General features: G+C 43.3%; 1 protein-coding gene across 2 annotated transcripts in view; it reads right to left on the bottom strand.

The window, feature by feature from the left end:
- The window catches only part of KIAA0232 (KIAA0232 ortholog), a 106,274-nt gene that overhangs the window by 1,959 nt on the left and 79,404 nt on the right, over positions 1–24,911 (bottom strand). For both annotated transcript variants that reach the window (XM_074951727.1, XM_074951729.1), the window contains exons 6-7: positions 18,763–22,039; positions 3,203–3,311 (exon numbers count right to left, since the gene is read on the bottom strand). In XM_074951727.1, coding sequence (XP_074807828.1) covers positions 3,203–3,311; positions 18,763–22,039 — 3,386 coding nt within the window. The remainder of the gene's footprint in view (positions 1–3,202; positions 3,312–18,762; positions 22,040–24,911) is intronic.

Genomic DNA, 24,911 nt, shown 5'->3' with positions numbered 1-24,911 from the left:
TGTTTTTGTTTCAGAATGGAGGAGACAAAAAAAAAAAGAGGAGGAAAATCTCATTAAGAAACAAGTTTATTTACATTTCACTAAAATGTATAACATCTAATAAGTTTTCTTCAGATTTATCTATCTAAGTTGTGTGTTAACTGAAATGTTCTGGTTTGACAGCTTTAAACACTGAAGTACAATGCAGGTTTCTCCTCACCAGAGTGCCCTCAAACCTTACCTCAAAGGGACACCACTACATTAAAAAGAGAAAAATATAATTTAATTACTAAAAACTTGTAAAAAGTAACATATTATAAAATGACTAAATCACTTTTTCCCATTTTGGTTAGAAATTTCTTCATACATTTTTAATTTCTGATATTGTAAACTGTTTAGAACCAGTTCTACCTCTGTCTGTAAAAAATCTAGCCCAACAAAGCCCTGATCCTGATTGGAACCACTGGGCATTACTGTAACCTAATTAATTAATATCTCAATTTGGTCCACTGGGGTTACTTCAAAATTTATCAGAGTAGGTCTTGCATGTATATAACCATAGATAGTTGGGTACAGCTATCTACTCTGTGAAAGACTGATCTCTTTAAAAGCTAATGCTTTCTGTAAGAGCTAATGTCAGATTTTATATAGATAGGATGAAATCCTGGCCCCACTAAAGTTAATGGAACAGAAGTTTTGCCATTGACTTAAATGAAGCAGGATTTCACCCATATTTTCTATGCCTTCCCTCTTCCTCAGATTAAATAAATTCTACCACTAAAGTTGGTATGACAGCTCACCAGAAGGTGGCAGTGAAAAATAGGTAAATTTCACTTAGAGGAATGCTGGGAGTTACCACGTATGCAGCTAGAGCTTTTTCCAAAAATGTTTATGTTAACACAATTACATTAATATATTTAAAAAAAAATTTGAACTCTAGACGGATTGACACCATCTTCATCAAACAAACTGAAAAGTAGGTCTGTGACCATAACTTGTACTAGCAAAGGTTGCTTAACGGAGTTCTCGGCTAGCAATGGTCCAACTGTAGCTGCATTGGTTAGTATGTGTACAATGCTGTAGCACAGTGTAGTTCAAGATTAAGCTCTGTTGTGTTATCTGTTTCCCTGACTCCATTTATTTGCTGTTATGCAATAATTCTGTAGTTATACTGAAATGTGACTTTTTACTACTGGGCATTGAACACTTGAAATGAGTAATTTAATGTTTTAGAATAAAAAAAAAATTAGTATGCAGTGTTGTTGTAGCCGTGTCGGTCCCAGGATATCAGAGAGACAAGATGCCTCTCTCACCAACAGAAGTTGGTCCATTAAAAGCTATTAACTCACCAATCTTGTCTCTCTAAAATAACTTGTGCATTCTGCAAGTAATATATAGTAATATTTGGTAATTAATAACAAACAATTAACCAACTTACTTAGTATTGTTTTTTCTAAGTTCTTATAAGAAGTCCAATAAAATGTTAGATAATTTGATTTAAGAACTTCAGCTACATGGTGTTTAAATATGAGACATTACTAAGAATTACAAAATATAATTAAAAATTACAGAATGAATAAATTCTCTTACCACTCCTAAGAAATTAAATAATAAATGTAAAGTATTCATAGAGGTTTGTTTGTTTGTTTGTTTTGTTTAGTACTAACAATGGGAGAATAGTTCAGTCTCCAGGCCTATTTCAATTCCTTAACTTCTCTCCTGAGCATGCCAAGAAACTGCCAATAAATGCCAATTGTGGTGGTGCTTTATGTGATGTCAACACTCCTACAGGAGGAACAGAAACCCAAGTTCTCTCACATGTCATTCAACATCCATTGTTGTCTCCTCGATGTACAAGTCATTTGCAGCCCCGGCCCCATCCTCTTGAGGAGATGCTTTCTCCTAATCAGCTTCCAATTCCAGTTTATCAGGGAATGGATCCTCTATAGAACAAGTATTTTCACTAGGCACCTGCCAACAGGAGGTCCCAGAATCTGTTTGGCAGCCCCCCCAACACCCTGTCAAATTCCAAGATTGTTAACCATTCCTTCCCCAATTCAAAGATTCCAAGGCCAGAAGGGACTATTGTCATCATCTAGTCTGAATTTCTTTATAACATAGGCCATAGAACAAAATAGTTCCTAAAGCATGATTTTTAGAAAAACATCCAATCTTGATTTTAAAGTGGTCAGTGATGGAAAATCCACCACAATCCTTTGTAAATTGTTCCAATGGTTAATTACTCACCATTAAAAAATTACACCTTATTTACACATTAATGGAAGCCAAAATCAAATCCAGTCCCCAAAAGGAGAGATGTACCATCTTTTCCTTGAATAATGTATTCAATATGCAATTTCATGAAGGGCAATCAATCAGCAACCTTTCCTCTCCAACCACAAGTCAACAAAGGCCTTGTGGCCCTCCTGCCAGACCCTCTGTTGCAGCATCTCAGGCCAAATTACAATTACTTCCTTGACAACTAACTTTCTCTCCTTGCTACTATTGTGGCCTCTACCACTACTTCCCCAAATGCTGAATCAATTTAGTCTACAATAAGTACAATTGACTATCAGGCAATCTCAAATTGTATCCAAAGTTTTTTAAAATTTTAGAGCAAAGAAAAAAAAGTCTGAATTTATTAAAAATCCAGTCTGACAATTTATTACAAACATACCCAGTCTGACAAACGTACAAAAATTTAGTGAAGTGCTTTCAAAATCAGATATGTTAAAGGGATGGTATCAGGTCAATTCTGGCCCCAAATGTAAGTTTTTCAAAAGACAAGTTCTTACAGCTCAAAGATCTTTAAGAAATCCCTATTTTTTTTAAATAAAGCATTCCCCTTTGTGTGAGCAATCCAAACACTGCAGCACTGTGTTAATATAACTAGAAAATAAATAGAAACAGAAGTGAAACTAACATCTATTTTATAGTCCAAAGTGAGGGGGGGAAGCAAAAAGTGAACAAACTGGCATAAACTGTAGAAGGATTTTTTAAAAATATTTTCATTTTAAATAAATCCAAAGTTATCAGTGATATGGATAAGCAGATCTGTTTATTAAAAATGTGATTTAATCTGACCGTGCTGCTGTTATCCCCCAAATTAGCATTTATAATAAAAACAAATTAATTTTATATATAGCTGGTAGTTCTATTTCTGGTCATCTGTAAAGTAAGCAATTTTAACACACTTAGTTCAAGAACGGTATCTTCTTCTTACCTTCACACTGTGATGCAGGAAAGAGGGGAGAATAGAGTGCCTTTTCCCACCAGGACTGCTTTTCCTGGCTGCCACTCGTTGTTTGCAGATCAGTGTTCAATATAGGAAACTGTTTAGACAATAATCATACGTTAATATCCCATAAATAACAAGGCACTCTGACACCCAAGGGCAAAGGGTCTCTCTTGAAAACAATCTGTCAAGCTATGGAAATAACATGGTACAATTTCCGATTATACTGGAAAAGGGTTATCTTAGTCTACATCTACACTACAGCACTTAGAGTATCTCCACCACAAATACTGTAAGCCAGAGGTGAGCAAACTACGGCCCATCCTGCCCGGCCCTGAGCTCCTGGCCGGGGAGGCTGGCCCCAGCCCCTCCCCCGCTGTTCTCCCTACCCCGCACCTATGCCGCCGCGTGGGCAGCACTCTGGGCTGCAGGGCTCCGCGCTCATGCAGGGCAGTGCATCTGGCTCCGGCCAGTCGGCATGGCTGCCAGATATGCTGCTCTGAGCAGCATGGTAAGGGGGCCAGGAGTCCCAGGGGACAGTCAGGGGACAGGGAGCGATTGGATGGGGCGGAGGTTCAGGGAGCGGTCAGAGGACATGGAGCAGGGGGCGTTGGATAGGGCAGAGGTGCGGGGTGGGGGGACGGACAGTGGGGGTTAGATAGGGGTGGTGTCCCAGGGGCGGTTAGGGGCAGTGGTCCCAGGAGGAGGCGGTCAGGGAACAAGGAGTGGGGCGGGGGGGGAGGTTGGATGGGTGGGAGGTTCTGAGGGAGACAGGCAGGGGGCAGGGGCCAGGCTGTTTGGGGAGGCACAGCATTCCCTACCTAGCCCTCCATACAGTTTTGCACTCCGATGTGGCCCTCGGGCCAAAAAGTTTGCCCACCCCTGCTCTTAAGCTCACAGGAGAGAGCTCTTCTGGTGGCTTAACTCCTGCCTCTGAGAGATGGTAACTATGTCAGTGGGAGAAGATTTGTTACTGACATAGCACTGTCTACATATTTAATTTATGTCACTCAGGTGTGTGGATTATTCACACCCCTGAGCGATGTAAGTTATACCCAAGTAACCTGTATTGTAGACACGATCTTAGCCTCCTAACGTTTGCTCTCTAACGCCTCCGAAAGTGGATGTAGCAATAGTGCCATCAATTGAATACACTGAAGGACATCTAGATTGTTAAGGAGTTCATTAGTGACAGTTTGGTTATACAACGACTCCATCTTTCTTTAAAAAAAAAAATCAGTTATGTTTAAAAAAATCTTGATCCATTAATAAACATGTCACAAATTTTATTTTTTAATTCTAATGCTTCATTTATGTTTGCCACAGACTAGTTCCTGCAGCACAAATGCACATGGCTGAGATACTGAAAGCTTGCCACAACAGGCATGACTCCGCAATTCTGTAATCAGATTTGTGGTAACAGCATTTGTATTTTGTGACAGCTTGTGAATCTTACGTAATGCCTTTTCAAGAAGTTAGCCTGTGTAGTTTTTATATGAGCCATATTTCTAACGTCAACACTGGCTCGACATCCAGATTCCACTTTTATGTAAAGCTGAAGATCATGAAATAGGAAAAAATTCACTAACGTGAACAAGTTGCTCTGTCCATCCTTCAGCTGAATAAAAGGTAACAACAATAAGTGTAATTACAAATTTGGAGCCTAATCCTGAAAAAAGCAGTTACCTACCTCTCGTAACTGTTGTTCTTCGAGAGATGTTGTTCATGTCCATTCCATCTCAAGGGTCTGTGCTTGCCACATGCACCGGTGCTGGACGTTTTTCCCCCCGTGTTGTCTGTAGGGCTGGCTCTTGTGCCCTCTGGAGTTGCACACATATGCGCTGGTATAAGGGGCCCTTCAGTTCTCCCCTTCAATTCTTTCTTGCCGGAACTCCGACAGAGGGGAAGGAGGGTGGGTCAAGGAAGGGATATGAGCAACACATCTCGAAGAACAGTTACAAGAGGTAGGTAACCATTTTTTCTTCTTCGAGTGCTTGCACATGTCCATTCCACATCAGGTGACTCGCAAGCAGTGCCTCTGGAGGTGGGCCAGGAGTTCATGGACGGGTCGACTGTAACACCGCTCTGCCGAAGCCAGCTTCATCTCAGGCCTGATGAGTGATGGCATAGTGGGTCATGAAAGTATGGAGAGATGACCATGTTGCGGCCCTGCAGATGTCCTGGATTGGAACATGAGCCAGGAATGCTGCTGACGAAGCCTGTGCTCTTGTTGAATGAGCTATCATTATTGGCGAAGGTACGACCTTTGCCTACTCATGGGTGGTGATCCAGGACAAAATACTCTGAGAAGACACCAGGAGTCCCTTCATCCTGTCAGCCTCTGCAATGAAAAGCTGAGACGACCTATGGAAGGGCTTGATTCGCTCAAGATAGAAACCCAGGGCATGTCCGACATCCAGAGCATGCAAATGCCTCTCCTTGTTGAAGTTCTGTGGCTTTGGGAAGAACACTGGCAGGAGAATATCCTGATTGACATGAAACTGCGATACCACCTTTGGCATGAAGGCTGGGTAGAGGTGCAGCTGAACCATGTCCTTATAGAACACTGTTTAAGGGGGTTCTAAGGTTAAAGACTTTATCTCAGAGACCCATCTCACAGAAGTGATCGCTATGAGGAAAGCAACCTTTCATGATAGATCCAGAAATGATCAGGATGCCGATGGCTCGAAAGGAGGCCTAGTGAGCCTAGACAGGACTAAACTGAGGTCTCATTGGGGGGACCAGATCACGGACCAGTGGAGTCTTTCCAGGCCCTTGAGAAATCTGATCATCATTGCCTGCAAGAAGACTGATCTGCTCTGGATGTGAGTGTGGAAGGCTGCCAGGTGTACCCTGATCGATGAGAGTGCCAAATCTTGGTGCTTTAGATGGAACAGATATTCTAGGATGGATTGTAAAGATGACAAACGAAGAGAGGTTCCATTCAGACACCCAGCAGGGGAAGCGCTTCCACTTAGCCAGGTAAGTAGTCCTGGTAGAGGGTTTTCTGCTTTCTAAAGGAACAAGTTGGACATGTCTGGAGCAAGCCTGCTCCTCGAGGCTTAGCCATGCAGCATCCATGCTGTCAGGTGCAGGGAGGCAAGGTTCGGGTGCAGCAATGGTTCGTGGTCCTGCGAGAGCAGGTTCGGGCTGTTTGGAAGCGTCCACAAGCATGCCAAACCAGTATTGGTGAGGCCATGCCAGGGCTATCATGATGACTCATGCCCTGTCCCTCTTGATCTTCAGAAGAGCCTTGTTGATGAGAGGCATTGGTGGAAAGGCGTACATCAGGTTGCCTATGCATGACAGGAGAAAGGCATGTGAGAGCGAGCCCCTGTTGAGGTCGGGAAGAGAACAAAACCCATGACATTGTCTGTTTTGTTTGGTAGCAAATAGGTCCACCTGGGGAGTTCCCCACTTCTGGAAGATGTCCCAGTGACATCCAGGTGGAGAGTGGAGTGAAAAGAATGACCTGCTGAGGCAACCTGCTAAAGTGTTCTGGACCCCCAGGTGATGCGAGGCTTCAAGATGGATAGCATGTTGGATACAGAAGTTCCACAGGCGAAGGACTTTTTGGCAGAGAGCTGATGACTGTGCTCCCCCTTGCTTGTTGACATAGAATGTCGATGCTGTGTTGTCCACAAATACCTGCACTACTTTGCCTGACAGTTGGGGAAGGAACACTTCGCAAGCCAGATGGGTGGCTCTGAGTTCCCTGACGTTTATATGTAACAACAGCTCCTCTTGGGACCACAGGCCCTGGGTCCTGAGTGTACCGAGGTGGGCTGCCCACCACAAGTCCAAGGCATCAGATACCAGGGTTGTGGAATTGCAAGTGGAACCCCTTCTGTCACATGGTGCGGGTTTGACCACCGTGCTAGGGAGGTAAAAATTTGCGGTGGTATTGTGAGGTCCAAGTGATGTTTGGCTGAAGAGTAGACTGACGCCAGCCACATCTGTAGGGGTCTGAGATGTAGCCGTGCATGCTGTATTACATAGGTGCACGCTGCCATGTGCCCTAGAAGTCTGAGGCATACTTGGGCTGTGGTGAGTGGGTGAGTCGTGACTCGGGCAATTAGATCTGACATCCCTGGGAATCTGGTTTCTGGTAGGAAAGCTCTGGCTCGGGTAGAGTCAAGGACTGCTTCGATAAACTCTATTCTTTGTATCGGGACTAGTGTTCATTTATTAACAGGCCCAGCACTTGGCAGGTGGCTCACAGTACTACGACGCCGCGTTGGACTTGTGCCCTTGAGTGACTCTTGATGAGCGAATTGTCAAGGTACAGGTAGATCTGAATACCTAACGTTTGAAGTAGGCTGTGACTACTGCCATACATTTTGTAAACACTCTTGGTGCTGTAGACCAAACAGGAGCACTGCAAACTGGTAGTGAGTCATTCCAACCACAAACCGTAGACACCTTCCGTGGCCATGGAACATAAAAAAGTGGAAGTATGCGTCCTTTAAGTCAAGGGTGGCGTACCAGTTCCCAGGATCCAGGGAAGGGATAATGGAGGCCAGAGAGACCATGCAGAACTTCAACTTCTTGAGGTATTTGTTGAGGCCTCGTAGGCCTAAGATGAGTCAGACACCCCCTTTGGCCTTCGGTATCAGGAAGTAGCAGAAGTAAAAGCCTTTCCCTCTTAGTTCTTTGGGAACTTCCTCTATGGCCCCCACCCATAGAAGGGCTTGCACCTCCTAGACAAGGAGTTGCTCGTGAGAAGAATCCCTGAAAAGGGATGGAGATATAGGGTGGGAAGGAGGAATGGAAATAAATTGGAGGGTATACGCCACTGGTCTGATGTTATAATAGTCCAAGCAGGAAGGCAGGGCAATAGGCAGTCTGAAAATAAGGGGGGGGGGGGGGTTGGATCCTGGGTTTAGACTGGGAGGTTGCCCTTGGGTGCACCCTCAAAATTCCTGCTTTTTCCCCAGGAGGGTGGCAGCTAGAGCCTGATTGGGTCGATGTGGCCAGTGGTTGGCCCTGGCAGTGCTTGTAGCCCCTGTCCTCCTTTCTATAGGGCTCAAGCCTGGCCTGGCCCCTGAATCTCTGAGGCTTTTGAGACCTGAAATGTTTCCTTGAGGCTGTGGGAATGTAAAGGTCCAGGGAGCGTAATGTGGCCCTAGAATCTTTTAGTCTGTGCAGCCTGCTGCCAGTTTGTTCTGAAAACACAGCTGATCCATCTAAGGAGAGGTCCTGATGGATGGTTGGATCTCCACAGACAGGCCAGATGACTGCAGCCACGATGCCCGTCTCATGGATATGGCCAATGGCCTTGTTCCAACTGCTTAGTCGGCAGCATCTGAGGCTGCCTGGAGGGAGGCCCTGGCTACAGTCTTGCTCTTGTCAAGTACGGCCAAGAACTCCTGTTTAGACTCGTGCGGCAGAGAATCAGCAAACTTGGCCATAGAGTGCCACACAGTGTAATCATATCGCCCCAGCAAAGCTTGGTGATTCAATATGCGCAGCTGGCAGGCTGGCAGTCGAAAAACTTTTCTGCCAAAAAGATCTAGCCTCTTTGCCTCCTTTTTTGGGGGGTCGAACTGGTTTGACCTGGTCTATCTCTCTCATTGGCAGCTGTAACTACTAAGGACCCGGGGGAGGGATGAGAGTACAGATAGTCAAAGCCCTTGGCAGGAACATAGTACTTTCTCTCTGTGCGCTTAGAAATAGGGGGCAGAGAGGATGGGGTCTGCCATAAGGCCTTGACAAGTTTCAGGACTCCCTCATGGATGGGAAGGGCGACCTTCAATGGGGACGCTGCTGCCAAAATATCGGACAGGGTGTCCGTGGGCTCCTTTAGTTTCTCCACTTCTAAGCCCAAGTTTGAGGCCACACGCTTACGTAATTCTTGGTGTGCCTTAAAGTCCTCCTGTGGAACTGAGTGAGATGGTCCCGCCACTGCCTCATCGGGTCAGGAAGAGGCCAGAATGGGGGGGGGGGGTACCAATTCCACTTCCCCCGTCAGGGCAGCCTTGTCCGAGGCTAGTGGAGGTGCTTGGGCACCTTGGACCTTCGTCTGAGTCAGGAAGCAGGCGGTATACCATTGCTGACCACCTTTCTGAGGCCCCAGAGACTGAGCGTTGTACCTGGGATCCCAGGGTAGGGAGGAATCCCCAGGGGATCCAGAACCTTGTGGCCACGCGCTTGCTGACGGGCCTGGGGAAAACCACTGGCAATGCAGGGTACACCTTGCTCTTGGGCGTAACAATCTCCTCGCCCTCAGAGCAAGGGTCCCTCAGTGACCAGGGCGGTGCTGCTGCTGTCTCTGCTTCGTCACAGTATTGGGAGGCCTGGTGTTTAGTGCTTGGGGAGGAGTATAGCGGTTCCATGGAGCGATGCCATATGTCTGGCGACCAATGACAGTGCTCAGGGAATCGGTGGCGGCACTCCTGGGACTGGCGGTGTGCCTCTGGGGACCACTGTGGAGGAATTGATGCCAAGAACTCAGCGAGCAGTATCGGGTCTCTGAAAACCGATTGCGTGGCTCCAGGGATCACTGATGAGACTCTGGTGACCAGCGCGGTGCTGTGGGGATGGGGATCGCTGTAGGGGCCCCATCACCAGCTTGCCTCTAGACAAGACCACCACCCACAGTACCAATGGGAGGTTCCAGGACCGCTCTTCATAAGGTGTCAGCATCACCAGCAAGGGAACAATGTCCTTGGCTGCTTGAGAAATGCCTCGGGCATAGACGGCACTTCAGGTGTTGGACACCCCTACTGCTCCCAGGGGTCAGAGACAGGTCCTGGGACATGCTTGGCAGTCTGCTGGATGTGGCTGTTGTCTCAACAAGTTCCGGGGAAGATAAACAGCCCAGCACAGGTCTCGGCTCATCCCCCACCTTCCCCTTGCAGGATACTGGGACGTGCCCTCTTCCTGTATGCTTCTTATGTCTCCTGGCAAGTACTGGAGACTGGGATGAATGCCGTGAGGAGGTCGATGGTGAAGGGGCACGCCTTACAGACGCCGATGTACTCGGTGCCAAGTCTGAGCAGGTTTGCTCGGAGGCCGGTGTGAAGGCTGACTCCAGCAGAAGCGCTCTAAGTCTGCTGTCCCACTCTTTCTTAGTACACTGTTTGAATCCTTTACAGATCCTGCATTTGTCACGTATGGGGTCTTCCCAGAGTACTTCAGCAGCTCTGATGGGGATCACTGACAGTCACGGGCTTCTTGCACATCTTGAAGCCTGGGGACCGGGGCATGCCCCATCCCTGGGCTAAGTCCCTCGGGGACTATCTATAACTTACACTGAAGTAACTATATACACTAAAATCACTATTGAAAAAAGATAGGAAAGACCACTGGTATGGACATTCCAGCACCATCACTGGTGGTAAGAAGGAACTGAAGGGGGGGGGGGGCGGGCCAGCGACGCCTTTTATACTGGCGCATAGGCGTGCAACTTCGGAAGGCGCTAGAGCTGGCCCTATGGATACCACTGGGGGAAAACTTCCAGCACCAGTACATGTGGCAAGCACACACACCTGACATGGAATGGACATGAGCAAACACTCGAAGAGGAATACTTACTACTGAGTGTATATTCCTACTGAAATCAACAGAACTACTCACACAAGAAAGTACTGTACGCAGAAGTGTCTGCAGGACCACATTCTCATGAAAAAGATTTGTTGCCATTTAGATGCAGTAGTAATAGTAAATTAGAGAGACAAGGTGGGTGAGGTAATTTCTTTTATTGGACCAACTTCTGTCAAGCTTACACAGAGCTCTTCTTCAGGTCTGGGAAACATACTGAGGCCTTGTCTACACTAGAGAGTTTTGTCGACACAAGTTAAGCTGACAATCAGAAACCAGTATAATTACAACGCTTATGCATGTTCATACTAAGCGCCCTCTGCTGGCAGAACACATCCACAGCTGGTGTTCTAGCATTGACACTGATAGCAATGAACTATAGGTAGCTATCCCATCGTGGTACTCGCCACATTTTGCAGCTAGGATTTGTGGGAAGGCGGAGTGGATCGCAGTGCATCATAGGCATGTCCCATGATTCAGTTCTTTCTGTCCCAGCATCCCATGGGCTTCCGACTGCATTTCACAACATTTTTCAATAGCCTCTGTTTACTGCATGCCCACCATCTCTGTCTGAAAGGATGGATCCCACACTGCTCTCTACTGTTGTGGTTACTGTTATGAACACATCACGGATGGTCATGCACTATATCATGAGTAAGGCTACATTTTAATCATGGGTATTTTTAGTAAAAGTCATGGGCAGTAAACAAAAACTCACGGCCCATGACCTGTCCATGACTTTTACTATATACCCGACTAAATCTTGGGGAGGAGGTGGCCTGGGACCCCCGCTGGTGCTGCAGAGAGGGGGGGTGGGTTAGCGGGGCTGGCAGGCTCCTGGCCCGGCTCGTCGTGTTTCCCCAGAAGCAGCGACATGTCTCTCCCTCAGCTCCGAGCAACGTGTGCTGCTCCCGTAGCTCCCATTGACCGGGAACCATGGCCAATGGGAGCTGCGGGGACGGTGCCTGGAGGTAGAGGCAGTGCACGGAGCTAGGAGCTGAGGGAGGGACATGTCACCCCTTCTGGGGAGCCCCCCATGGGAAGCGCTGCCAGAGCCCTCACCCTCTCCCATACCTTCTGCTGCTGCTACGGGGGGCGGCACAGTGGCACGAGACTGCCCCAGCAGCGGCTAGTGCGGCTGGCCCATGGGCTGCCCCCCAGGCCAGCCGCACTGACAGAAGTCACGGAGGTCCCAGAAAGTCACAGAAACTGTGACTTCCATGATCTCTGTGACAAACTCTCAGCCTTAATCATGAGCTCCCAATCTGAACAGGAATTAGAATTGCCTGACTTGCTGCGTGCTGTGAAAGAAACAACGCCAAATAACTTTTGGCATTCACGGAGCAACTGAACATGGTAGACCATCGCTTTTGGGCTCAGGAAACAAGCAGTGACTGGTGAGATCGCATCATTATTCAGGTCTGGGATGATGAGCAGTGGCTGCAGAACTTTCGGATGCAGAAAGCCACCTTCCAGGAACCATGTGCGGAGCTTGCCCCAGCACTGCAGCACCAGGACACCAAAATGAGAACTGCCCTCTCACTGGTGATCACTGTGTAGAAGCTGGCGACTCCAGACCGCTAACGCTTGGTCGCAAATCAGTTTGGAGTCAGGAAGTCAACTGTTGGGGCTGCATTAACCCAAGTGTGAAAGGCCATTAACTGCATCCTGCTACGAAGCACTGTGACTCTGGGCAATGTGCATGAAAAATTGGATGGCTTTCCAGCAATGAGATTCCCTAACTATGGCAGGGCAATAGATGACATGCATTTTCCAATTTTGGCCCTGGACCATCTTGTAACAGAGTACATCACTAGGAAGGGTTACTTCTCTATGGTATTGCAGGTACTTATGGATCATTGTGGGTGTTTCACTGACATCAATAGGGTGGTCGGGGAAGGTGCATGACGCATGCATCTTGAGCAACATAGGCTTGGGGTTGATCCCACTGTCCACCGCCTCCAGCCTGGCTGAAGTATCCACAGGGCTCCTAGTGGTAGAGGTGGGGTTGCCCCCAAGGATGGCATCCAGCTCCTTACAGAAGCAGCAGGTCTTCGGCGCAGCACCAGAGTGACAGTTTGCCTCCCTTGCCTCCTGGAATGCCTGCTTCAGCTCCTTTATCTTCGCACAGCACTGCTCCACGTCCCCTTCATAGCTCCACGTCCCTTCTCCAACAAGCCACGAGAAACCTGACCATAGATATCTAAGTTCCTACAGCTGGAGCAGAGCTGGGACTGTACAGCCTCCTCTCCCTACAGTGCCAGCAGAACCAACAACTCAGATGTGCTCCAAGCGGGCGAGTGTTTGCTGCGTTGAGCTGCCGTAGTCAGCTGGGAAGATGCAATGTGAGTTCTACATGCCGAGCAAACAGGAAGTGGCATTTCAAAAATTCCTGTGTCTTTAAAGGGGGAGGGGCAGATGCCTGTGTACCTGGGTGCAGAGCAGCAGAGTTCAAACTGTTGACCAGAGCGGTCAAGATGGACATTGTGGGACACCACCTGGAGACCATTTACAAAGACATAACCAAACACAGTGTCTACAGCGACACTTTGTTGATATAACTTTGCCACAAAAAGCGCTATGCCTCTCGTCAAGGTGGTTTTATTTTGTTGGCAAAGCAGGAGAGTTTTGTCGACAAGGAGCATTGCAGTGTATACACCTCCAGTGTTCTGTCGACAAACCTGAATTTTGTCAACAATACTGTAGTACAGGCCAGGTCTAAGGCCCGGTCTATACTTGCAAGTTTTTTCGTCAAAACGCAGCTTTTGGCGACCAAACAGCAGAGGCATACACACTGCAAAGCCACTTTTTGTGCCGAAACTCCTCAGTTGCAGCGCTGTAATAAAACCACCCCGATGAGTCATAAGGCTTTTTGCGCTGAGGCTTTAGCGCCCATAGTGCCAGTGTAGACACCGTGCTTGATTTTAGCGCACTAATTGGTCTCCAGACAGCGTCCCACAATGCCCATCCTGACCACTCTGCTCAGCAGTTTGAACTCTGCTGCCCTGACGCCAGGTAAACAACTAATAAATATCAATTATTTTAAGAGGTGTAGAACACCAAGACCGGTACAATAACTGTTGTTTCTACCTTTCCCTCATTGCTGTGAGTTGGCTTTCCTCTTCCTTCAGAGACTGAGTTTTCAATCCATCTCTCTCTCTCTCTCTCACACACACACATACAAACACACACATTCCTGCTTTTGCTTGCATAGAATGTTCCACACTTGCTACAGTAAGGATTGTATCCAACTCTACATTCTTCTACTATGACTAACTGCAGCCCAATGAATAGCACATGTAAACTGCACAATCAGTTAACAGACCTGGATAGGATTTAGTTGTAAACTTGTAAGAGATTAAGCTGATATTTGATAGACATGCTAAGAACCAGAGCTTGGATTCTTCCACGCTTAGCTTTTGCAAGGATATTAGGGAGTAAAAGAGACTGACCAATATAAAGCTGAGGATGACTAGGCCCTTATATTGATTATGAAAGCACACTTACATATTATTTCTGCTGGATGTTCCAACAGTAAACCTGGAATTATCAAAGCTAAAACCCTGGGGCTGAATAAATGGAAGCGCAACTGCCAGAAGTAGCAGAGAGAAGTTGAAAAAGAAAGCCATCTTATTTCCTAAATTTGGCCAGTATATGCAAGATACTTCAAGCAAAACTTGAGACAGAAGCAGACGTGAAAAAAAATGAATGCAGATATTTGATTATTGTGTTAGATTCTGAGGATACACTTGTCCTTTCTGTAAATTTACTCACATGTAAGTGTTCACTACACATTCAAAATCCAGTCCAGTCTATTATAGATGAACATAATCAACCTAATCTGGACAGGGGTCAGTTCAAGCTACTTGAACAACCAAGGCTGGAGTTGTAGCAGGAGACCAAACTCAGGTAACCCCATCTTGTATATCAAAGATAACTGTTTGGCTGCATTGTATCTCTCTTGAATTGGAACAGACCTCAGGCTGTTTTCAGAAGTACGCGTGCCTTGGACAGAATGTATCTTAACAATACCTAGAAGCTGAAAGCCTGCCAAGAAGCAATAAAAAAAATGCAATCAAGTCAGCCATGGTTGTTTCAAAGCCTTCTGATCCAAGGTCAAAAGCAATAGAGCATCGTGAACATTTTAGGAGCTTTAGTCCATTCCAGGTTACAATGCAAGGGACCTTTTATTTATTACTTTATTGTTATTTCACTTTTCTACCCAGGAGCGTATGCAGATGTATGAAACAAATGGATTAAAACCACAGCCTTCCGAGTAAAAAAAAAAAAAAAATTCAAGGATAGTGGTATCCTCCCAGGGTGAAAGTTAGGGAGGAGACATTCTCCTGCCCTCTTGTTTAGTCCTAGTCAAAAGGAGTAGTGCACCTGAAGAGTCTTCTAGCTTTTCAGAGTAATCTAGGTAACAGGAAAGGTTGTCTCTATCATCTCCTGTTTCCCAGGGTTGATAAAGTCATCTCTCTCTCCTGAACAGGCTGCAGTCATGTGTAAGTTCTCCTGCTGGATGGCAGTCTCCCTCTGACTCTCAGAAATTGTTTATCTGGAAATGGAGGTTGTTCGATTTTTGTTTCTTCTATTGTTTTTGGCTCTTAATTTGGCCAAAGGGCTAAGCTAAACTAAATCCAAGAAAACCAAAGCTATTCCTCACTCCATGAGTCCAGGGATCCACTAATTTTCCTTTCCCCTCCACTCCCTCAGAATGTTTGGAAATGATGAATGGAGAGGTAGGAGGGGGAGCACATGCGCTATAATGGGCACTGCTTGGCAAAGGTTCTACTGTTAGGCAGCACCAGACAATGCATTACCCGTAAGTGGCAATATGCAGAGCCACTTGAAGAAGAACTGTATTACCAATAATATTCACATGTATTGGGAGCCCTGCCCACCAAATGCCTGAGTCATCCCAGCTCTAGAATTTTCAGTTTCATGAGTACTAAATAAAATCAAACCAAATAAAATAATTCCAACCCTTAAATAAAACAAATCCATTTCACAGAAGACTTAGCAATATGGAGTTTATACATTTAATAGAATTCATAGTAGTCCTCTACACTCATTAGAGTTTACTAAATAGTCTAGGTCACCAAAAAGTTTGCTTCAGTTCTTAGAACTCTATTCTCTTACTAATGGACTTAGAGTGATAGTTCTAAGCTTTCTGTAACAATCCCCAGGTATTCTGCCTATGGCACCTTGTTCTCCTGCTCTACTCAACTTTAAAAAAAAAAATCATGTATTTAAAAAGACTTCTTGTTAAAACGAAACAGGGTCAAGACATGGCTTCTGATGCAGCCATTTTTGTAAGTCCATTGTTGTAAATTCATCTTAATTACCCAATGATTCTCTCAATGTGCAAGAATCCTCAGATGGTACAGGACTGGCACAGTGATTTCAACACAACCCAGCCGGTGTAACTTAGAGAAGACCAGAGACTGCTTTAAACTACACCCAGGAAACAGAATCAGGGAGTTGTAAAGCCTCTTATTTCCCTATCCTCTTGACCTGTTCTGAGTTGGAAGAGCTACTCCTGGGGACCTGGCCCACAGCCTCTCCACAGTTGAAGCTGCAACAAGGTTCCTCTGTCCACTTTAGGAAGGAGCTAACTTTAGGCTGCATTCTATATTCTAAAGCAATGAACCAAATGACTGTGATTTGGAGCTTCATATGGCTCAGCTGCTTAGAACTTTGTAGCTATATAGAGTTCCCACCTGGCTGTGTGATAGAAGCAGATCCAAGAGTGGGAAGCCCCTTGGTGTTCCCCCACAGCACGAAGATTAGGGAGGAAAGACATCACTGGATAATTTCAACTAGCAGCTCAAGCCAAAGGTTCTTACTAAGCACTGTGATTATCTGGCACCAGGCACCATGCACTGAGCAGGGGAATTGATGCAGAAAAGTTCCTTATCAAGGACATGCATGCTTTGGATGGATGGATGGGCAGGGAAGAAAAATGATGGGAATAAAGAGCCTAGTGGTTCTCTCCACCAGGGAAGGGGGGGGGGGGGTAATGTATGATATTCCAGCATTTCTATTCCAAACTGATGTAGGAAGTGTAGTTACAATCTTGGTGACTCCTGTGGCAAGATTGGGGCAAAGGGAGTGATATTCCAGCAGTCTGAACTGTGCTCATGAGAATTCAACTTGTGCTGTCATCCTGTCATTCCACATGCAGGGTTAAAAAAGAAACTGGAGAGTATATTTGTGGTGACTACAGATGTGTACTAGAGAAGTCTACTGCACCACATCAAGCTAAGTAAATCATGTCAAGCCATGGCTAAATAAAAATTCTGTATAAATGATGAATCTTAAAATTATTATGTTTTTTATTAAGTCTGATAGTGCTTGTGTAGGAGCAGGATTTTATAATTGTACTATGAGAATTAATGTATGGTTTGATTAAATCCTGCCAGCCACCCTTTTTGAATAGCAGAAAGGAATGACCCTCTGTGACTATGGGATTCTGTTTCCCATATTCATTACAAATTGGGCCCTCCTGTATCATGTCTATGTTAAGTAGATTAGAGGAACGTTAAAGGCCTGGGCCTCAATGTGAATTGTTTTGGTTATAAAATTTAGCAAGGTTTAATTTACAATGTATTTTCACTCGATATAAAATACTGCTGTTTTTATTCTCAGAGGTCTCTGTAAAAGACTGTTTGTGTGAATAAGGAATGCATGCATCAGGAAAAAAAAACAAAACGTATAAAGGCCATTGTTAACCAGATGGTCAAAAAAGGAGGAGCAAAGACACTTATCGAGACTTATTGACGCCAGAGAATCATTAACGCGCATCCATGATTGAGGAAAGGCAGACTGATGACCCTGAGGTGGAGGCTGGCACCCCTAAAGACAACTGATTAAATCAAATCTGGGACAGAATTACCCTCTCGGAGGTGTTTTGGAATGTTATCATCAACAAATAATACCAATTAAGAAGTAACCGGTCATAAACTGACACAGCAAAATCCATAGACTTCAACAACAACAACAAAAAGACTATAAGAACAGGGTGCTTTGCCTGTTCATCTTGCCACTACTCCAGAAACGATGGATTGTGACCGACAGAGCCTGGCTCCCCTCTGCGACCAATCTGGCTGGCCACTAGATTGATCCAAACTCTGGACGGGTAACTGTAAACATCGAGTGGCGGGACTGTGTGCATGGTGTGTGTGCGTGTGTGACTAAAAAGCATATCCTAACTGCTATATTCTCAATAAATGTGGCGCGTTGCCTTCTCCCCTATAAAAGATCTCATGTGCTTTGTTTAAGCATAACACTTAATCATCAAGTGTAATTAGTATCCTTCTATAAAGGATTTAATTTTTTAATCCTTAATACAAGAACACATTCACATAAATTTAACCTGAGAGGCTAACAATATTTTTGAATTTCCATTTTGAAAGATTCTGCTCAGCAAAAAACCTAATTTTTCTAGAATTTAATTAATATTCCAAGCCTATAATTCATTTTCCCCTTTGAAGTATTGACCAGGACATGGCAATTCAATAAACTAAAACAGACGTGATCAAAACATTGATTATTGTCCTGTTTGGCAAATGAATGCGTTTTACTCAAGTGTAAAAATGTAAAACTTCTGACTACGAAAAATATATAATGCTCTGTTAGTAAAGATATTGAAAGAACCGATTTAGGATTACAATATTCTATTTTAACATGCTCGCTTCATGTTTCAGTATTGTCAAGCTAGGAATTTAAACACATTTTTTCATCAGATTACATATAAATCAGACAAACCAAAAAAAGGAAAAGTTTACTTAATCTTTCAATACATGAATTTTTAAAACACTGAGATATTTGCTTATGTAAGATGACCCAATAATTACTACCATTAGATCATTAACTTTGCTATCGAAGAATCAGATCTCATCCATTAAACCAAAATACCAAATTACTAGAATTGGTGTTGCATAAACAATCTATTTATTGACTGTTGCTAGCTGCAAATCCGATAATCTTACATCTACACATACCTCTTCCAGCTCTCCTGAAGAAACAGGATTATCCGCATACGTAGGAAAATGGCAACCTGCTTTGCAATTGCAAAACCTGTTAATTTCTTCATGTTGCTCCACTATTCTGCAGTTTATTTGGGAATTTTCCACATCCCTCATATCGAGTGATTCTTTCACACTGCACTTTAAGCAGGGATTTTGGTTTCCGACTGGCAACATTCCAACTGATTCTTCCTGGGAATCCAGTGATGTTTGTGCACTTTTCTCCATTCCAGACTTCTTTAATCTGGGAAGGAATTTTCCAGATTCAAGCTCTAACTTTCCATAGTAGTGCCCTTCTTTTTCTGCATCTTCTTCTAGTGGTTTGAGATCTGCTTGTGGATCTTCAAACACATCTACTTGAGAAGGGGCTGGAATACTTCCCTCATCTTTTTCTGACTCAAATTCTGACTCACTTCCACCCCCTGGAGAAAGCTCAGATGCAGAAATTGGGCGAAAGTGAGTCCTTGGAGAAATCCGTATAGCCCTGTACTGCGTCCTGTCAACACCACATATCCTGGGATGAAAAACTTCACTGTCAGAATCAGAGCACAGAATTGATTTGGGTTTAAAACTAGGGCTGAAAGATGCAATTCCTTCTGGTTCGAATGAACACTCTACATGAAGAACTTGTGAAAATGGATTGTTCAGGTCAAAGGAAGAGAATGAATATTCAAGTCCAGGTTCTTCAACTTGAAAGTTACCACAAGCTCCCAGTAAGTCTTCATGGAAGATAAAAGAAAACCCTTTATTCAATCCATTATCTCCATTCTTCGATTGCTCATTCTGTTCAAATGATACAAATGGCCTCCATAATTGCCTGTGACCAGGAGCAAAGCTGTTTCCTGGTGTCATGAAGACATCTGTACCAGCTATTGTCACGACATCAGAAGCTGCACACTGTAATAAGCTTCCTTTTGTGTGACTGGGGGGCACCAGTGCCCATTCTCCATCACTATTAAATGTTTTGAGCTCGCCATACACACCACCAAGTATAAATGAGTTTTCTTTATCCTGGTTTATGTCCCAAGGTTTTGATGGTGTAGTATAATCACCACCATCTATTTCTGATAAATCATTTGCAACAAATGCTCTCTTCTCCAAGTTCTCTTTTTGACCTTCCCAAAGATGATACTCCGATCTCTGCACTGCCTTATTAGGTTTCTGGAGGGTTTCAACTTTTGCTTCAGTATCTAAACAGCAGCAGTAATTATTTACATCAGTTGAAAACAATTCATCTTCTATTCCTTCTATCTCTACCATTGCTGCAGAATTTCTGTCTGTCATATTTGTCCAAATGTCTTTAATAACCCCTGAGCTATAGCCATCTCCATGTGGGCTGCTTTCACTAGACACTTGTGTTGTTTCATAATCTTTACCTTCTCCTTTTTGTTCTAGCTGAATACCACAGACAGATTCTAGTTTAGATTTTTTTTTGAAAACCAAAGTGGGTATTTCTCCTAAAGTTCTAGCTTGTTGCTGGCAGGTTTCTTCTTGAAAAAAATCTAGAATTTCTTCATCTACATAACTTGAAGACACCCTAGGAACTACATAATTAATATCTTCTGCATTAAATTGTGTGGATTCTTCAAATGGAATATTTAAAGTTTCATTGTCTGAACGTGTTTCTTCCGAGTGTGACCATGGACTACAAGTTCTTGTTGAAAGATTGGAACAGTGTTCATTTTCATCAAAGGCACTATTTTTGGTCCATATTAGCAATCTAGACTGTGTCTTTCCAAGCATATTAGCACTGCTACTAGAATCTGCATTTTCATTTCCCAAATTGAGTGTTTCAAAAGAAAATGGTAAAACAGAATCTCTGCATTGCACTTCAAACACTGAAAAACAAGAGTTTATACCAGACCCTTCATTAATATCCGAAAAGAGCTCTTGATTGCCAGCAAGCATGTGTGAATTAAGCATTGTGCTATCTAAGATAGGAGAATCTGCTCCAAAACTTTCCCCATCTGCATCACCAGAGCTAGAAGATGAACAGCACTCCCAAAATTGAGCTAAATTACTAAGGTCTTGCAAGAACCACCCTTCAGCACCAACAGAGCTGGTTGAATCTGTCCATATTGCACTTTCCCCTTGCAACTCCATTCCATCTAACACTATGCAACATTCTGCCTCAAAATCAGGTTTCTCTTTACTTTTTTGTCGAATCATATTCAAAATCCGACTTTCTCCTTGCATTTTATCTGAGGCACCAGGATCCAACATGGATTGATCAATATCCACTTCATAGAAGTGTGTTAGTTCTGACAGATGAACATCATCCAAATATTTGTCGTCCTCTGGTTGAGAACATATTGAGGTCCCAGTGAGGTCAATATCCTCATTTAGAACGGCAGGCATTTCTACAAAGTGACCATCAATAAAAGTACCTGCTGCGAGGTATGTTTTATGAATATTATTGTTGCTAATACAAAGACCATGCACTGATTCGGACAATTCTTCTACAGCCTCTGATGTTATATCACACGTATCTTGTCTGTTGCGGTATGTAGTCTCAAGCTTACTTTTTCTGCTCAGAGGAACAAAGTATTCTGTAATCGGCTCAGTATACCACAAGGGTTCTTCTTTATATTCCTTTTCGTTTCTGCTGTTTAAATACAGATCTTTTCCATCATTACTGCCAGTTTCTTTCCTTCCAATTTCTTTTAATGGTCTTTTACCCCTTTTACACAGCTGTTTGATCGATCCACTGCTGCTGCTACTTCCACTATGGATTTTTCTTTCAGTCTTTTCACCAGTCTTCACTGAAAGCCTGCTTTGCCCATTCCGCCCCTTTTTATTTCGAACCTCCCTTGTTTTATGTCTTACTTTAATACATTTCACTGATGCTTTTAATTCACCTTGATTACCACTTGAACTTGAGCCTGCTTCACTGGAACCAGACGACCAGGAGCGAGGACGCATTTTTCCCTCAGACTTATGTCGGACTTGCTTTTTATATAAAGCAGGCTTATCTTCAACAGTGCCATTACTGAACTTGTTCTCTCTCTCAGTTTTACTTTTTTTCTGCTGGGTTCTTTCATGTACAGTGGCAGACACTTTGTTACTTCTCTCTTTAGTTACTTCACTTTCACTATTGCAGTCCTTTGGAGAGGATGTATCGGTGCTAGTTGGTGGAGCATTGGATGAAGATGAGGAGCTAGAGTAAGAGCAAACTTTGGATTTATTCCATACAGTCATAATTTCTTGCAGGCAAATTGGCTTCTCAGAAAGAGGAGGAAATGCTTCATAATACCTGAAAGAAAAAGAAAAGTGGTATTTAAATTCAGTTTTTAGAACTTCTATGGGCACTTTTGAAATACTTAATTTCCAATTTTGCTTTTTTCACGTTATTTTACTTCATAATCACTAGAATATTTTACAACCCAAGAGAGCCCAAATACCAAGCATAATTTAGTGTATTTGAATGATGATACAACAGAAAACCACCTAAAAGTGTGCACAGAACTATGTTTAGATAATTATATTTTAAAATCCCACAATATATACAATCCTGAAAGGTGCTGAGCACCCTCAATTCCTACTGAAGCCAATGGGAGCTGAGGATGCTCAAAACCATGAAGGTTCAGTTATGAAGTTATCAGATGACATAGCTTTTCACTAGGAATTTTTAACTTTTAACTGTTTGGAATTTATGATTTCCCTATTAAAACTGCACTACTCAATGCTCTACAGAAGCTGTAAGCCAATCTATCAATTGTCAAATCACTTACATATATGCAACACGAGAAACTTCCTACATCAGCAACAATCAAATTGTAAGCACCTGGAGGATAATAGGGTTATACAGAATAGGCAGCATGGATTTGTCAAGAACAAATCATGTCAAGCCAACCTAATTTCCTCTTTTGATAGGATTACTGACCTAATGGATAGGGAGGAAGCAGTAGATGTGATGTACCTTGCTTTTTAGTAAGGCTTTTCACATAGGTCCACATGACATTCTCATAAGTTAACTGGGGAAATGGGGTCTAGATGAAATTACTATAAAATTAGTGCAAAACTGGTTGAGAGACCATACGCAAAGAGTTGCTGTCAAGCTGGGAGGGTATATCCAGTAGGATTCTGTAGGGGTCAGTCCTGGGTCCAGTACTATTCAATATTTTCATTAATGACTTGTACAATGGAGTAGAGAGTGTTTATAAAATTTGCAAATGATACCAAACTGGGAGGGGTTGCAAGCACTTTGGAGGACAGATTTAAAATTCAAAATGATGTTGACAAATTAGAAGAATTAGTCTGAATTCAAGATGAAATTCAATAAACAGAAGTGCAAAGTACTTCATTTAGGAAGGAAAATTCAAATGCACAGCTACAAAATGGGGGAATAACTGGCTAGGAGATAGTGCTGATGAAAAGGATCTGGATGTTATAGTGGACCACAAACTGAATATAAGTTGTCAATGTGATGCAGCTGCAAAAAAGACTAAAATGATTCTGGGGTGTATTAACAGGAATATTGCATGTAAGACACAGCAGGTAAAAGTCTCACTCTATTTGACATTCATGATGCTCCAGCTGGAGTACTATGTCCAAACCTGGGGGCCACAATTTAGGAAGAATGTGGACAAACTGGGAAGAATCCAGAGGAGAGCAACAAAAATGATGAAAAGTTTAGAAAACCTGTCCTATGAGCAAAGGTGGAAAAACCTGTGCATGTTTAGTCTTGACAAAAGAAGACTGAGGGGGGACTGGATAACAGTCTTCCAATATGTTAAAGAGGATGATGATCAATTGTTCTCTATGTCCACTGAAGGTAGGACAAAATATAATGGGTTTAATCTTCAGTAAGGGAGATTAGGTTAGCTATTAGGAAAATCTTTAACTATAAGGGTAATTAAGCACTGGAATAGGCTTCCAAGGGAGGTTGTGGATTCCCCATCACTGGAAGCTTTTAAAAACAAGTTAGACAAACACCTTTCAGGGATGGTCTGGGTTTACTTGGTCCTACCACAGTGCAGGGGGCTGGACCTGATGACTGCTCAAGGTCCCTTCCAGACCTACAATTCTATGATTCTGTAGTTTGATATATCTAAATTTTTTAAAAGAAAAGCAAATTATGACTAATACATGATACTAATTTGCATTAACAAGTGAAGTTTTGAATATACATTCTAGTTACCACAAACTCTGGGAACATCTGTATAAAATGCTTGTTATAGCCACTGTGATAAGCTTTTCAAATATATTTTTCATTTGAGCCAAGCCATGGAAACAGCCTACTCAAATACTGCTTTAAAATCAGGGTCCTAAGCATATGTTACCTGAGACTCTCTGGCATGCACATCACAAGTAGGAACACCATAATCCCTGTATGTTCTTAAAATTATTATGTTATATATCGTTTAGATCAACTGTAAAATTATGGGATCCAAAAAGAGTCTTAAAAGCCACTTTAATAAAGTCACATTTCTCAATCCACCACCATGCCCCATCCCATTTCAAAAATAGCCTCCCCCTAACAAACCACGTAACATGCATATGATCTGCTTAGATAATAGTTTGTACTTGTTTGTACAGAATGCCAAACAAACTGTCTCCTTTAAATTAGTGAAGTTTAAATTAACATGTAGGGGACTGGACTAGATGACCTCTTGAGATCCCTTCCAGTTCTATGATTCTATGTTTCTACGGTAAAAAGAGGCACTGCTACCACAGCTTTAACTACACTAGGGCTTGCACTAGTTGCAATTTTTTTTGTTAAGTTTCACCAATGCAGACAAGTCTGAAATACATTATTTTCCTTAACTTTAAATGATTTCTGAGATCGATATTCAAGATATCTATACAGGGAAACTTTTTTTCCAGTGACTACCCTTTCAAATACACGTTTACAATTCTCTGAGATCTGTAAATTGGCACAATTATCAGTGGATGCTGTAATAAGCAGTGTTGAGGTCAGTTATTTGAACATTAAACTCACTACGTAAGTTTCTTTGAATATCATTTTGAACATTAAGGTATCATAATTTTTCTCTTTTTAAAAAAAAAAAAGATATTGTCAACTTAATGACACTTCTGTCTGACATACTTTACCTGTTGCTACCTCAGTATATGAAAGGTTGCTTATAATTCTTTAACTGAAAGATGAAGACAAAATCTTACTT

The sequence above is a fragment of the Natator depressus genome, chromosome 4 (genome assembly GCF_965152275.1).
Source record: "Natator depressus isolate rNatDep1 chromosome 4, rNatDep2.hap1, whole genome shotgun sequence".
Taxonomy (NCBI): domain Eukaryota; kingdom Metazoa; phylum Chordata; order Testudines; family Cheloniidae; genus Natator; species Natator depressus.
Note: the sequence above shows the minus strand (reverse complement) of the source record. Positions and strands in the feature narration are given on the sequence as shown.